General features: G+C 41.0%; 1 protein-coding gene across 1 annotated transcript in view; it reads left to right on the forward strand.

Annotated features, from left to right (window-relative positions):
* Nucleotides 1–8,029, forward strand: part of RNPEP (arginyl aminopeptidase) — a 72,290-nt gene extending 64,261 nt beyond the window's left edge. Inside the window, 2 exon segments of the mRNA XM_073564019.1 lie at nucleotides 2,619–2,761; nucleotides 7,684–8,029. Of these exon segments, the coding sequence (XP_073420120.1) occupies nucleotides 2,619–2,761; nucleotides 7,684–7,833 (293 nt within the window). The 3' untranslated portion in view covers nucleotides 7,834–8,029.
* The last annotated feature ends 9,065 nt before the right edge of the window (nucleotides 8,030–17,094 follow it).

Below are 17,094 nucleotides of genomic sequence, written 5' to 3' on the forward strand. Positions count from 1 at the left end.
CTCAAGCCCGTTAACCTAATAAACACTTATGTCCATTCTGTTTCCTAAACGACGAACCCCAATGCCACTACAAAATATTAATTAAGGGGAGGGAAAGGGTGGGACAGTTACTTCACAACTCCGGCAACGGGGAGTGAGAGAGCCCACCCGGGGCCACCATATTTTAAGACCATGCTGTTTGTTTACATAAAAAAACATCCTATCACTGATCATAGCTGAGGCGAAGAAAACAAACTAAACATCCCCTGCGACGCACAGCTGACAGGCTGCCCGCTACTCCAATTCAGCTGCGCACCAAGACGCCCTTGGCGGGAAAAACTTTTCACCACCAATTAACCTTTTCAGTAAAGGAATATCTAGTGCATGGTAATGCCATGTATTCTCCTTCTGAAGGTCCAGGTCATCCATTATCTCACTGTCTCCAGCCGCCGCCACCACCACCACTTGGCATTCAGACAGCAGCTCTTCTTTCTGAGTACTGAGTTTACACTTGGATGTTTATAGTCTACAGGCGGTTCAGAAGTAGATAAGAATGCTGCCCAAGTCTCCTGATATCTGCATATGTTCCGGGTACTGGTAGGTCCACTTCTTTGTATAACACAAGAGAAAGCATATGACCTACAGTGGGTACAAATAGTATTCAGACCCCTTTAAATTTTTCACTCTTTTGTTTCATTGCAGCCATTTGGTAAATTCTAAAAAGTTCATTTTTTTAATGTTACACTCTGCACCCCATCTTGACCAAAAAATACAGAAATGTGGAAATTTTTGCAAATTTAAACTGAAATGTCACATGGTCATAAGTATTCAGCCCTTTTGCTCAGTATTGAGTAGAAGCACCTTTTTTAGCTAGTACAGCTATGAGTCGTCTTGGGAATGATGAAACAAATTTTTCACACTTGGATTTGGGGATCCTCTGCCATTCTTCCTTTCAGATCCTCTCCAGTTCAGTCAGGTTGGAGGGTGAACGATGGTGGACAGCCATTTTCAGGTCTCTCCTGAGATGCTCAGTTGGGTTTAGGTCAGGGCTCTGGCTGGGCCAGTCAAGAGTGGTCACAGTTGTTCTGAAGCCACTCCTTTGTTATTTTAGCTGTGTGCTTAGGGTCATTGTCATGTTGGAAGGTGAACCTTCTGACTAGTCTGAGGTCCAGAGCACTCTGGATGAGGTTTTCATCCAGAATATGTCTGTACTTGCCTGCATTCATGTTTCCTTCAATGGCAACCAGTTGTCCTGTCCCTTCAGCTGAAAAACACCCCCATAGCATGATGCTGCCACCGCCAGTTTTCGCTCTTGGGATTGTATTGGGCAGGTGATGAGCACTACCTGGTTTTCTCCACACATACCGCTTAGAATTATCACCAAAAAGTTCTATCTTCGTCTCATCAGACCAGATAACCTTATTTCTCATAGCCTCGGAGTTCATCATGTGTTTTTATTTTTTTTTTTTTTATTTTAGCAAACGCTATGCGGGCTTTCATATGTCTTTCACTGTAGAGAGGCTTCCCTTGGGCCAGTCTGCCATACTCTACGGTGATAGTTGACTTTGTGGAACTTTCTCCCATCTCCCTACTGCATCTGTGCAGCTCAGCCACGATGATTTTGAAGTTCTTCTTTACCTCTCTCACCAAGGCTCTTCTCCAACAATTGCTTAGTTTGGCTGGACGGCCAGGTCTAGGAAGACTTCTGGTGGTCCCAAACTTCTTCCATTTAAGGATTATGGAGGCCATTGTGCTCTTAGGAACCTTGAGTACTGCAGAAATTCTTTTGTAACCTTGGCCAAGCCTGTGCCTTGCCACAATTCTGTCTGAGCTCCTTGGCCAGTTCCTTTGACCTCATGATTCTCATTTGGTCTGATATGCACTGTGAGCTGTGAGGTCTTATATAGACAGGTGTGTGCATTTACAAATCAAGTCCTATCCGTTTAAATAAACACAACTGGACTCCATTGAAGGAGTAGAAAAATCTCAAGGAGGATCACAAGGCAATGGACAGCATGTGACTTAAATATGAGTGTCTGAGAAAACGGTCTGAAAAAATTTCTACATGTTTGTTTTTCTCAGGATGGGGTTCCAGAGTGTACATTAATGAGGAAAAAAATGAACTTTTTTGAATTTACCAAATGGCTGCAATGAAACAAAGAGTGAAAAATTTAAATAGGTCTGAATACTTTCCGTACCTACTGTAAAATGAGTCCTGTGTGCGTGATAGCCAGGCTAGCCCCCTTTCTTGTGATTGCATAGCAAGTATAGTGTTGGCAAGAGAATGAAGCCAATCAGTCAGCCCACCGCAGACTCCACACTATGGAGTAAACACCAGCAAGAATTGGAGCTTCTTAAGTTGGGTGTATCAGTAAGTTACGAATGTTTATATATTAAACCCTCACTGCATGTCCACTTTTCTAAACTTAGATTTTTCAAATTAGAGACAGAAACACATGAAATTACCGGGAGAAGAAAGTCAGAAATGGAAGCGGTTTGTTGTGCATTTGAATATCGTTTAAAAACCAATTGTATGGGAGAGCACCTCCGAGTGATGTTAATAATTTTCTTTTGTTTTATTGATTTCAAATATAATTTATTGGAGTAATGAACAAATTATGGTCATTCTTTTTATGTAGGCAATGTTGAAGAGCTTGGGAAATTGTACACAAAGATTTCTCAAGCAACCAATGCTGAACTGCGACTCCGTTGGGCCCAGATTGTCTTGAAAAATGATTATCAAGATCATTTCCATAAAGTCAGAGATTTCCTGCTTAGCCAAGTAAGTTTGTGGGATAGGTTACTAAAAAGATGTGCGAATATTAACCCCTTCCCGGCATGTCCAGGTTTTTTTTTTTTTTTGGGGGGGACGAGTTGTACCTTTTAAATGACACCATTCATTTTACAACATAGTTAAGTATACAGAAAAACTGGCAAAAAATTTGTATTGCGGAAAAAAACTTAGAAAAAAATTGTTTTTTTTTTTTTTTTTTTCTTCCTTTCTTTTTTTTTTTTTTGTGTGTGGGGAATTTACGGTGTACATTTGTGTGGTAAAAAATTACCTAGCAATATAATTCTCCTCATGGGTACGATTATGGCGATACCCCACTTGTAAATGCCCCACTTCAAATTTGAAAAAAAAAAAACACAACTTGATTGAGATGCTATTTTCCAAGACACGGAATGCTTTAATTTATGGTCAGTAGACTTGTGAGAGGGCTTATTTATTGCGGGGTGAGACAATGTTTTTATCGATATTTTTGGATAAGTATAATATTGATCGCTTTTTACAGTATTTTTTACGGCAATGCAGTGACCCAAAAAAAAACACAATTTTGGCGTTTTGAGTCCTTTTTTTTTTCCCCCTGTTTATGGTATTTACTGATCGGGATAATTATTTTTTATATTATAACCCCTTTACCCCCAAGGGTGGTTTGCATGTTAATGACCGGGCCAATTTTTACAATTCTGACCACTGTCCCTTTGAGGTAATAACTCTGGAACCCTTCTATGGATCCCGGTGACTGACATTGTTTTCTCGTGACATATTGTACTTTATGACAGTGGTAAAATCTCTTTGATATGACTTGCGTTTATTTGTGGAAAAAAAATGGAAATTTGGCGAAAATTTTGAAAATTTCGCAATTTTCCAACTTTGAATTTTCATGCGCTTAATACAGAGAAATATGTCACACAAAATAGTTAATAAATAACATTTCCCACATGTCTACTTTACTTTACATCAGCACAATTTTGAAACCAAATTTTTTTTTGTTAGGAAGTTATAAGGGTTAAAAGTTGACCAGCTCATTTTTACAACATTTTTTTTTTTAGGTACCACATCACATTTGAAGTCACTTTGAGGGATCTATACGAGAGAAAATACTCCAAAGTGACACCTTTTATAAAAACTGCATCCCTCAAGGTGCTCAAAACCACATTCAAGAAGTTTATTAACCCTTCAGGTGCTTCACAGTAATTTTTGGAATGTTTAAAAAAAAAAAAAAAAAAAAAACATAACTTTTTTTCGCAAAAAATTTTCTTTAGATCCAATTTGTTTTAGTTTACCAAGGGTAACAGGAGAAATTGAACCCCAAAAGTTGTACAATTTTTCCTGAGTACGCTGATACCCCATATATGCAGGTAAACCACTGTTTGGGCGCAAGGCAGAGCTCGGAAGGGAAGGAGCACCGTTTGACATTTCAATGCAAAATTGGCTGGAATTGAGATGCCATGTCACGTTTGGAGAGCCCCTGATGTGCCTAAACAGTGGAAACCCCCACAAGTGACACCATTTTGGAAAGAAGTTCCTTAGGGGTCTAATCTTGATGTGTGGCGAGCACTTTGAACCCCCAAGTGCTTCACAGAAGTTTATAATGTAGAGCCATAAAAAATGTAACAGGGTAACAGGAGAAATTGGACCCCAAAAGTTGTTGTGCAATTTGTCTTGAGTATGCTGATACCCCATGTGTGGGGGTAAACCACTGTTTGGACGCATGGCAGAGCTCAGAAAGGGAAGGAGCACCATTTGACTTTTTCAACACAGAATTGATTGGAATTGAGATCAGTCGCATGTCGCGTTTGGAGAGTCCCTGATGTGCGTAAACAGTGGAAACCCCCCAATTCTAACTCCAACCCTAACCCCAACACACCCCTAACCATAAACCCAACTATAACACAAACCTAACCCAACACACGCCTAATCCCAACCCTAATCCTAACTTTAGCCCCAAACCTAACCCTAATGGGAAAATGGAAATAAATGCATTTTTTTAATTTTATTATTTTTACCTAACTATGGGGGTGATAAAGGGGGGGGGGGTTGATTTCCTATTTATAGCGGGTTTTTAATGTTTGCCTGCTGTCACACACTAAAATACGCTTTTTATTGCAAAAAATAGTTATTGCATCACCACCACATTTTGAGAGCTATAATTTTTGCATATTTTGACCCAGTCATGTGAGGTCTTGTTTTTCGTGGGACGAGTTGACTTTTTTATTGGTATAATTTTCGGTCACATGACCTTTTTGATCGCCTTTTATTCCAATTTTTGGCAGGCAGAATGCACAAAAACCAGCAATTCATGAATTTCTTTTTTTGGGGGGCGTTTACACCGTTACGCGTGTGGTAAATTTTATAAAGCAGTTTTATTCTTCTGGTCAGTGTGATGACAGCGATACTATTTTTATTATTGCATTATTATACCTCATTTATATAATTATGTTTTGCCAGTTTTATACAATAAAAACTATTGTATAGAAAAAATAATTTTTGCATCGCTTTATTCTGAAACCTATAACTTTATTTTTTTGGTGATGGAGATATATGGCAGCTTGTTTTTTGCAAGACAAGATGATGTTTTCAGCGGTACTACGTATATTTATATCCGTTTTTTTATCGCGTGTTATTCCACTTTTGTTTGGTGATATGATGATAAAGCATTGATTTTCTTTTTTTTGCCTAGTTTTTTTTTTTTTTTTTTAAATGGTGTTCACTAAAGGGGTTAACTAGTGGGTCTGTTTCATAGGTCGGGTCGTTACGGAAACGGTGATACTAAATATGTGTACTTTTATTGTTTAGATTTTTTTATTTAAATATTGATTTAATGATAGAATAAATTATTGATTTTTGTATTTTTTTTAACCCCTTAGTGACAGGGCCATAACTCTGGAACAATTCAGCAAATCCAAGTGATTTTGAGATTATTTTTTTTTCGTGCCACATTATAATTTATGATATTGGTAAATTTAAGTTATGTTTTGTGTTTTATTTATAAAAAAATATCAGAAACTTGACAAAATAGTAAAAAAAAATTGCAATTTTCAAACTTTGATTATCTCTTTAATCCAGATAGTCATATCACACAAAAACACTAATAAATAACATTTCCCACATGTCTGCCTTACATCAGCACCATTTTTAAAACGCTAATTTATTTTGTTCGCCTTTTTAGGAGGTTTAAAAATGGAGCAGTAATTTTTCATTTTTTCAAAAAAATTTACAAAATTTACTTTTTGAGGGACCTATCCAGGTTTGAAGTGACTTTGGGGGTGCTATATATTGGAAACCCCCGAAAAGTGATACCATTTTAAAAATGGCACCCCCTAACATATTGAAAACTTCTGTTAGGTAGTTTATTAACCCTTCAGGTGATTTTCAGGAATTAATGCAAAGGTGTATAGCAGGAATGCAAAAGTGTTTGTTTACCACCTAAATGTCGCTAACGTCTGAACTGACCGCTATATCCGGGAGACTCTAAGGCCACTATTTGGCCATGAACTGCTATGGCAAACATCAGGTCCACACAATCATGATCTCGGTGTGTCAATCAGATTAAAGTGGAAGCCCCCACAATCTATTAACCATTTATATGATGTAGTCACTTTTCACAGCAGCTAAGGGGTTAAACAGATATGGTCGGTGCCAACACTGATCATTGTTGATACAGAAAGTTGTTATAGTGTACAGCCGGCAGCTGCTGGATTTCCACCTGTATGCGGATGATATTCTCAGTTCAGTAAAAAGACGTATTGGCTGTCATAAAGGGATCAATATTTTTACAATTATTTAAAAAAAATTTTTTTCATTTCATTCTTACTTTTAAACTTTGTCCCACTATGGGGCACTCATTTTGTGCAGGTTGATCGCTTCTATAGCATGCAGATCTGCATGCCATATAAGCTGTCAGCGCTGCACTCTGTGGACACTGCGTATGACAGGACATCTCTCAGCTCTTGTAACCCGGATGTCGTCATGACAACATCGGGTTGCCATGGGAGCCATCGGGAACCCGCATCATGCTGGCTGTCAGTCCCTCTGCCGGCTCTGGAATGCTGTGATCATGTTTGATCGCAGCGTTCCGGAGGTTAAAGTGACGAGAGTGGTCTGTGAGACTCAGCTGACAACCGGCCGCGATCAGCGTATGACGTACTATTCCGTCCATGGGCATTAAGTCCCAGGGCACATGGATGGAATAGTATGTCCAATGTAAAAAAAGGGGTTAATAGATTGGACCACATGTATTTCATTTTTTTTTATTTTTAATGGTGGAAATTCAAACTTTTTTTTTTTTTTTTTTTTTTACTTTTTAACCATCTAATTTTTCTTTTTTAGTGTATTTTAGTCCTCCTTTTAGTGGTCTTGAATCTGCGACCATTTGATTGCTTGTGCTATATGCAGTGATACCACAGTAATGCGGCATACATTATAGTAAAAATTGCAGCTGTTCTTGGCGCGTCCTGGCTGTCTGTTAGGCCACAGTCACACGTTCTGTAATTGGTCAGTATTTTACATCAGTATTTGTAAGCTAAAACCAGGAGTGAGTGATAAATACAGAATAAGTGATGTGTTTCTATTAGACTTTTCCTCTGGTTGTTCCATTCTTGGTTTTGTCTTACAAATACTGATGTGAAATACTGACCAAATACTGAAAGTGTGAACATGGTCTTGCAGCTATTATCTGTGTCTGGGTTCACCTTGTGAGCCCGCTTCATACACCAGCTTCTACCTTGCGCTGTACATCTACGGTGAATGTCGGTAAGGGGTTAACTGATACATATAAACTATTAACACTTCTTTTATTTAAAGCATTCTTACATTACAGCATTGTTTGCACATCTACCTACAATGTTTGCATGTGTATTTGGACACAGATAATTAACACCATATTTCCTTTTTACTTCTTCTACCTAATATATTTTTAGGGAAAACAAAAGTATACATTGCCATTGTACCGTGCGATGCAAGCTGGGTCAGAGTCTGCTCGGGCGCTAGCGATTGAGACCTTCAAGCAAACTTCTTCACAGCTTCACTCTAATGTCCGTAATTATGTGAAGAAGATCATGGGATTGTGAAGAAAAGTCCTATGTTGATGAAAACTGTATGAGAAAGTATTAGATATTGATTTTATCTGGCTTTACTAATTTCCAAATATTTCTCCATTTGTGGAGATCTCCTTAAAATCTTAACATTTGTCATTTGCACAGTTCTTGTAAACAATCTGTAATGTGTAATTAACAGAATGAAATAAACGATTCACAATGCTTTTTATATCCAAGTAGCATCTCATATTCTACAGGAAAATGCCTTCAGTTAATGTTTGGTAATTCCAGTGAAGTTCATGACACTTAATGAAGCCAATTTAGAAAAACTGTAACTATTGTTGATGCTGTAATAATCATTTGTATACATAGAAAATCTAGGTAAACATCGTATCTAGGAGCCGCGCGACTCCTGGATACCCAACGTTTACCTTGGAAACCAGCGTGTATGCACATTCTGTCCATATTTTCAACAATCCATCTGCATCAGACTGGTCCACTGATAGAACAGGAATAGTGGGAGTGTTGAAATTATTTTTTTTTTTCTGTAGGTCATACAGCCTTCCAAACTTTTTCAACGTGAAAGAATTGGTAAAAGGTCCTTTTTAATTTTTATGAAGCAGTTAACTGCTTACATCCTCAACGTGTCAGAGGCTATGGGTACTGCAAAGTCGCAAGCACCTGATTCCACCTGTCTCTGCTGCCAGAGCAGTTCTCCAAATTGCTGCTCCTACTTTCAAACAATGGACTTGTTCAAAGGCCCTGTTATTTTATGCAAATATAGTGATCATTGTGTAGACTGAAGAACAAAAGAACAATATACAAATCTTAATTTAATTGTAATCTTTTTTTATATAGCCCTAACATATTCTGCAGCGCTTTACAGTTTTGCACACATTATTATCACTGTCCCAGATGGGGCTCACAATCTAAATTCCCTATCAATATGTCTTTGGAATGTGGGAGGAAACCGGAGTACCCAGAGGAAACCCATACAAACTCCTTGCAGATGTTGTCCTTGGTGGGATACAAAAAAAAGTTGCACTCTATCATGCTAAAGCACGTCAATGTGAAATATATGAAATGTGATTAGCAATATGACTTCTGAATATTAGGAAAAAAATTAGATGTTTTGTGCATAATTTGGCCTATTCATGTCTGCCCAGCAATCAACATCAAGGTAGTCTCAAAAACTGATGGGTCCCTACGTACTGTACGTATCAATGTGCATACCTCTCTTAGGCTGGGGTCACACTTGCGAGCGCAATGTGAGAAACTCGCTTGAGTCTCTTTCCTCAATACCCGACACTCGCTGGCACTCAGGACCGGATTATGCGGCTCCATGTATTTCTATGCAGCTGGACACTCCAGTCTCGAGTGCCGGGTATTGATGCAAGAGACTCGTGCAAGTTTCTCACATTGCATTCGCAAGTATGACCCCGGCCTTAGATCGGCGTGTCACTTGCTGTATGAAAAATCAGTCCGATTTACTCTGACGAGAATCACAGGAGTGTTCTCCGTATGATGATCCGTATGTAATCCATTTGCAATTCGATGATGCGGTTTCCTCGCATCCGTATGACATCCATGTGCAATGCGATTTTTAACATTAGCTTTTACACACAACAGTACTCTGTCATTGACACTGTTTTAAAACAAAATATTCTTCAAAACACATATATATATATATATATATATATATATATATATATATGCAGTGACCCCTGTTACAGCTAGGGGGCGCTGTATGTGCTCCTTGGAATTCGCATGGAGGTATAAATGTGATGGTGAGACTTTGACCGGCATTATTGTAAATGGACGGTATGTGTCGTAGAGGAGGTCATCTGCGCCGTAAGCCCGAAATGTTGCTCTAGGACGACTTGTAGTTCCACGAGTGTTTGTTTACTTATAAGGGGGGGACTTACAGGATTAGACAGAGAGCTGGGTGTGACAGGCTAACCACACATACACCGCCCACCTATGGGGGTGGTTACAGCTATATGATGTGACGAGGGTTTGGGTCACATGGTCAGCGTGTAAGGTCCTGAATGGCCTGTGTGTTTTGGAAGGTCCTGGGAGTAGTATCGGATTCCTGAAAGGACATGGAGAGGCCATGGACCTGGAGGCCTGTGTGTTGGAAGGTCCTAGGTGTGGATGGACTTCCTGAAGAGCACATGGAATGGCCGTGTATGTGCAGAGCCTGTGACAGCACTGCGTTGGGGAAGCTACCGTCCTGAGGGTCTAGACCAGGGTTCCCCAACTCCAGTCCTCAAGGCCCACCAACAGATCATGTTTTCAGGATTTTCCTTGTATTGTACAGGTGATGCAATTATCACCTGGGCAATACTAAGGAAATCCTGAAAACATGACCCGTTGGTGGGCCTTGAGGACTGGAGTTGGGGAACCCTGGTCTAGACTGTCGGACGTGCCCTGGTTACGGGGCGCGTGGTCTAGGCACAGGCGATGTAGGTCACACTTTGCGTGAGCTCCTGAGGTGACCCTCTTATGCTACATTCAACACATCTTTTTTTTTTTTTTTTTGAAAATTTTGCTTCCATTCAATTTTATTTTTGTTTATAAATTCATTCTACACGTTTTGAGACGTTTCTCTACTGAATCGGATAGTCCTGCGATATTTTATCCTGGTTTGAAGATTGCGGCCTGTCAAAATGGCGTATGTTAACTGCTGGACCTTATGAGAGACTGTTAATCTGAGGTAATAAAGACTCCAAGACTAATGTTTTCTCTCTTTAAACATTTTTGTTTGTTTTTATTGAACACATTTGTGTGAATTTTTTACATTTTTAATATAATTTTCGCTTTTAGTAACTTTTTCCTGGCTTGCCTGCTTCCTATGGCACCTGAGGGGTTGCTATGGTTACGCCTGTGAGCTGTACTGCTCTGTTAAAGGATTTCATTTAATTTTTATTAAATATTGCCTACTGAGGCATTTGTTGGGACTGCCCCTGGCCTTTTGGGGGGTTTTTGCCTAATTTTGAGTAAGATTGCTCCTGGCATATTTTTTGTGCAGCCCCTGTCATGGACCGTTACAAACGCTGGGGCCCTGCCATTTATTTTTTTTCAGTGACGTCATCACTAATTTGGTGTGGTGTCAATTTGCTATATTACACCGCCTGGGACCTTCCTTAGGTGTGCCCCTGCCCAACCGGGCGGGGTTTTGCCCCTTTTAGACTGTTAACCCTTGGCACGCTGGGGGTGAAGATTGTGATAGGAAAAGCTGCGGGCGCCATTTTCTTTTTATGGATGACGTCATCACAAATCAGAGGGTGTACTAAATTAATCTGAAAAACCTCTTTGGACCTTCCTCATCTGTACCCCTTCTCATTTGGTGGTTTTTCACCCCTTTTTGGCTTTTTTTACCCCAGGCACACCGGGGGTGAAGATTCTGCTCCAGGCGCTGTCCCCCCTCCCTCCTGCTGACGTCACTGCTAATCGGGCGGTGTACTAAATTAATACAAGACTCATCTTCGGACCTTCCTTTGGAGTGCCCTTACCTAACTGGGGGTTTTCGCCCTCCTTAGACCTTGTTTACACCGAGCACACCAGCTGAGAAGATCCTGTAGCGCTACGACTTTCTTCCTCCTCCATATGATGTCACCGTGGCCATTGAATGAATCAGACACAAGAATTCTGCTTGACTTCATCGTGCGTCTTCTCTGAGGCGGCCCCTACGCGTCCGGGTGGTTTTTGCTCCCCTCTGTCTGTATCCTCATTGGGCACACAAGCGGTAAGGATCCGGCTGCAGGCACATCCATCTCCTCCCACTGACTTTCACCAGGCTTCAGCGCTCTTCATTCTGGTTGTTGCTGCTGGCTAGCTGAGTGTTTTGGACTTTGTGTGACTGCGTCATTATCGGCCACGCCATTGGTATGGTCCCTGTTATAGCACGCTGCTTACGCTGACCCCCAATCTCTGGCATTTTTCGATTTCCCTGCTTGTGTCACCACTTATGGTCGCGGCCATATTGTTGGTGGGTTTTGTGTCGCTGCCGCTGGGGGCGGCCATTTTGTTGGTTGGTTTAGCAGATGCAGCTTCTCTATTTCTTGCTTAATATCATTTTTCTGACACATTTTGTCATTGAGCAGGGGAAGGGGGAGTGTATTGCTCTGGGTGGTTACATCTAGAGAGTTATTTCTCTTATTTACTGTTTTAAATGGCAGTTGGAATTTTTTAAGATTTACAAATTTGAGGGGACAGGTTCTACCTTTAGTTTTAAATTGAGACGATTAAAAATAAAAAAACTGAAACATATATAAACATAATAAAAAAATAAAGAACATTATTTAATAAATAACAAAAAAACATAAATTAAAATAATTAAATACGGATTATATACAGTATATAACAAGTTTATGTAGTTTACTTATGTAGCTGTTGACATTTCATTGCCAAGGTCCGCTCTAGCTAATACTTGTTCCCTTGGCCCTCTTTTTGGGAGTGGGGCTGCCATTGACTAGCCAATAGGTAATCATTTGGGCACATCTTTGAGGAACCTTGTCTAACATACCCACAACTTCCTATTTTACCTTTCTTCAGATCTTATTAATATAGCTTGGCAAAATGAGTCAATTTAATTCAAAATTGCCTATGGCTAAATCTACAGGTGCTTCTAGATTTCAAAGGCAAAATAAAGACACCAAGTCTAATTGTGTTCCTTCTAGGGACTCGGTTGATTTATTGAGTCCGACTAAGTCGCGTTCTCCTATTGAGCGGACGCCCTCGCCATCCTCTCTCAGGACCCTCTCCTTCCTCATCCACAAATAAGACTTGCTCAGCACAGTCAGTTGTGGCACATCTCTCTTCAAATGTTCGTTCTGAGACCATGGATCTCTCCTCCAGCAAGAGGAAGGATGCGCAGTCCCCCGCTGCCAATTCCTCAGAGGAGGATTCTAGTTCTTCACCCAGCCCTACTCCAAAAAAGCCTAGGCCGAAGCCTGAGGAAATATCTATGCCTTCTTTGTCTTCTGGGGCCTTTCCTGTCGCAACTTCCCTTGAGGCGTGTATGAATACTCTAGTTGAAAAACTTAGTGCCAGGTTGCGTCTGGACATGGAAAACCAGACAAAGATTTTCCAAGAGACTCTGGAAAATTTTACTTCAAGGTTGGATAACCATGAGCTTCGGTAATAATATCAAGATTAGGGGAATATCTGAGGATATATCGCCCATTAAGCTCTCTGACTATGTTAAAGGGATTTTTAGGAGAATGTTTCCAAATCTATCGGATCTTATCATTGATCGTATCCATCGCCTCCCCAAACCTCCTTCCATCCCTAAGGACCTACCCAGAAGAAACGTTACAGAACCACTCAGCACCCAGAATATGTTGTGCAGTTATATGTATATATAATAGGTTCCAAGTGAGATGCATGTCCCTAATGTATCAGCAGTGTCTGCCCTCCCTCTACCTTTGTAATTCCCACAGTAAACATACGCAGGCTCCGGCCACCTGCTGCTTTTGTAATGCATGTCTGGCCTGACGCTTGTCTATTGGTCGGCCCTCTGTATCTGTGTGATATATTCTGTGTCCTGTGAGTAAAGTGTTGTCAGACTGGAAATACATGGAGAAGCAGTGATCTTTTATATGCGCCCATGCACTCAGAGGAATTCCAGCCAGCGTCCTTCATTCAGACTCCAGCCAACGCAGAGCGGACCTCCGAAAACACGGGGTGGTACTGAAAGAGGTACCCCAGCTTGGAAGACCCCGTTACAAACGTCATACTGAAAATTCATTTCTACCACATTAAAGACAAAATTCAGAATTTGGTAAGAATTAAAGGAGGATTCCCAGATCCATATCAACATCTAAAGTTGTTTTCCGATCTATCTAAAACGACCATTGAGGGTCGGAAACACTTTCGTTCACTTACCTCCGTTTTGAGGGAGAGAGGCCTTCCTTACAAATGGGGCTTTCCTCTATGCCTCGTTTTTAATTTCAAGGGGAAAAATGCAATTTTTCTTACCCCTGAGGAAGGGTTCCTCTTTTTGAAATCTCAGGGTGTCATTTCCTCTGTTCCTAAAGTTTCTTCCGCAGGTCCAGTACATGTCACTTGAGCCTATTGTAATTTGTGTCTTTGGATTGTCTGATATTATATAATTGATATTGTGCTTTTCTTATACATTTTGTTTTCTTTTATATATTTGTTATAGATACTAATGAGGGTTTCCTTAGCCTTGCGCTGTACAAACTTTTCCCCAGCGCAAGAAGGACCACCTTTTTTAGTTTATTTTATTGTTCTTTAAGTGTTGGTTCACTTTTATTTTTGTTTAACACTCCTACTTTTATCAGTAACTGCTTTTTTCTAGTCATATCCCATCGGGACCACTTTCTCTTGCAATGAAAATCAAATTGGCCACGTAAAATGTCAGAGGTCGTAATAGCCCTAGGAAACGTTTTTCCATTCGCCATGAAATCAATAGAGTCCATCTTGACGTTGTATGTCTCCAAGAGACAAAATTCAAATCCAGTTCTCACCCTACCTTTATAGATAAAAATTATCCACATTTTTTTGAATCCTCTGGGCCCAAAAAAAGGCGGGAGTGTTCACTCTAATCAGAAATTCCCTTTCATTTGAGTTCATTTGAAGAAGTTAAAGATGAGAAAGGCCATTACCATATTCTAATTTGTAAGTTAAACAATTCTGATTATACTATTGTCAATACTTATGTTCCCCTAAAGGGGCAAATCAAATTTTTAAACAAATTGGTCAAAAAAATTAACTCAGTAAGGAAAGGTTCATTGTTATTTTCCGGGGATTTTAACATGGTTCCCAATGGTTCTTTAGATTCCTCTTCCCCAAATAGGCATTAGACGGAATCTCTCAATACTTGGCTATACGGGAACAAACTTTTTGACACCTTTCGATGCCTGAACTCCACTACTATAGAGTTTAGCCATTTCTTTGATCCCCATAATTCGGCTTCCAGGATAGATCTGATCGTAACTGATATCTTCTCACTCCCCAAATTTCAGTCAGTTAATATTTTCCCTAAATCGATCTCAGATCATGCCCCTGTCGTTGCGGAGTTCTTGGATGGACCGGCCAACGATAGACAATTCCTCTGGAAGTGTAATTCCTCTCTTTTTCATGTCCCAAATGTAAATTCCGAAATCTCCACAGCCATATCTAATTATTTTAAAGAAAATGACTCGGGTCTCACTAATCCCTATTCTTGTTGGAATGCCCATAAGGCAGTTCTGAGAGGACTGCTTATACAAATTTCCTCTAGAATAAAAAAAGCTAACAAAATAATGAATTTACAAACACTCATCAAAGACAAGGAGTCTTCTCTTGCCGCCAATTCCTTTCCTTGCCCCATTCTAAAAGCGGAACTCTCCAAACTCAGACAAGATCTCAGATCTCTGATCTTCTCATTTTACGATTCGGCGCTTAAAACTTCTAAATTCAAGCAATATTCCAACCTTAATTGTCCCTCCTGGTATATGACAAATAGGCTTAAAAAGCTCAGATGTAGGAATAGAATCGATGCCATCTCTTCCCCCAAAGGAATACTCTTATCTCATCCTCAAGAAATAGCTAATTCATTTGCCAAATTCTTCCATGATCTATATAATATTAATCAAAATTCCCGTCCCCTTCCCCTGGGTTTTGTGTCGCTGCCGCTGGGGGCGGCCATTTTGTTGGTTGGTTTAGCAGATGCAGCTTCTCTATTTCTTGCTTAATATCATTTTTCTGACACATTTTGTCATTGAGCAGGGGAAGGGGGAGTGTATTGCTCTGGGTGGTTACATCTAGAGAGTTATTTCTCTTATTTACTGTTTTAAATGGCAGTTGGAATTTTTTAAGATTTACAAATTTGAGGGGACAGGTTCTGCCTTTAGTTTTAAATTGAGACGATTAAAAATAAAACTGAAACATATATAAACATAATAAAATAAAAAACATTATTTAATAAATAACAAAAAAACATAAATTAATCAAAATAATTTAATACGGATTATATACAGTATATAACAAGTTTATGTAGTTTACTTAGCTGTTGACATTTCATTGCCAAGGTCCGCTCTAGCTAATACTTGTTCCCTTGGCCCTCCTTTTGGGAGTGGGGCTGCCATTGACTAGCCAATAGGTAATCATTTGGGCACATCTTTGAGGAACCTTGTCTAACATACCCACAACTTCCTATTTTACCTTTCTTCAGATCTTAGTAATATAGCTTGGCAAAATGAGTCAATTTAATTCAAAATTGCCTATGGCTAAATCTACAGGTGCTTCTAGATTTATCGGTCGTCCATGACAGCACCACCTGAGAGAGGGGATCCGCCCTTCAGGAACAGGAAACCTACAGATACAAAAGGGCGGCACCTCTCCCACGCATCAGTTGGTTTCCTGTTCCTAGAGGACGGGACTTCATTCAGATCGTCCATCATGGAGTCGCCGAGGGATTCCCAGGCCGGCTGACTGACCCAGGTAGCGAGGGGGTCTCCTACCTCGGTCAAGCTCGGGTCCCTGGAAGCGCCACGGTGGGGCCGGGCAGGTCTCCACGATGGTGGTGAGAGCAGGTGGGAGCCAGGGGTCCGGTGGACAGCCGCCTCCATATTGCCGCACCAGGAGGTATGTATGACCCGGGCCCCTCCTGGTGCGCTCTCTCCATGGCCGCTCTCTCTCTTCCGGCCGGGCTGGCAGTGGCGCCCGGTCGGCGGCGTGCATGGGGGCTGTGGCCTGGCCTGAGCCGGGGGGCGCCGTGCCTGCTCCTTCTGCGCGTCCCCCGCAGGCCTCAGACGGGCGGCAGAAGTGACGCGGTGGAGGGGGCGGGGCCGGGGACGCCAAAACCGGAAGTCGGGTGCCGGCCGGCTTCCGGCGCGCGGTGGCCAGGGCGGGGGGAGGAGGACCGGAGTGTTGTGAGTTCATTTTCCCCTTCACTACTGAGGCCCGAGGAACTCCCTCTTCTGGTGAAGAAAGGTAGTGAGCCTGATTGTCAAACACCTGGGGCTGATGATGATGACTGGCTGAGTGGAGTTAATGACTGGATATAAGGCTGCCGACGCCCTTCTGGCCTGCGGGTGATTTCTCTGTGGACTTCTAGGAAACCAGTCTGATTCCTGCTCATCTAAAGCTAAGATTTCTGCTTTGCCTTTTTGCATTAGTGTTTTGTTTTCCCTGCTTTTCTGGATTCTGCCATTCCCTGCTGGGGTGAGCTGAATCTCCTTTTGCCTGTTGCTCTGTCTTCAGAATATTCCTGAGTACTGACATAGCTTTTTTGAAGCCTAGCGTCTTCAGGGCCTTTTTTACTGTCAGTTTGTTGGCTCTTAT

This window comes from Dendrobates tinctorius, unplaced genomic scaffold, assembly GCF_039654945.1.
Source record: "Dendrobates tinctorius isolate UK_male_01 unplaced genomic scaffold, ASM3965494v1 ptg000422l, whole genome shotgun sequence".
Lineage (NCBI taxonomy): Eukaryota > Metazoa > Chordata > Amphibia > Anura > Dendrobatidae > Dendrobates > Dendrobates tinctorius.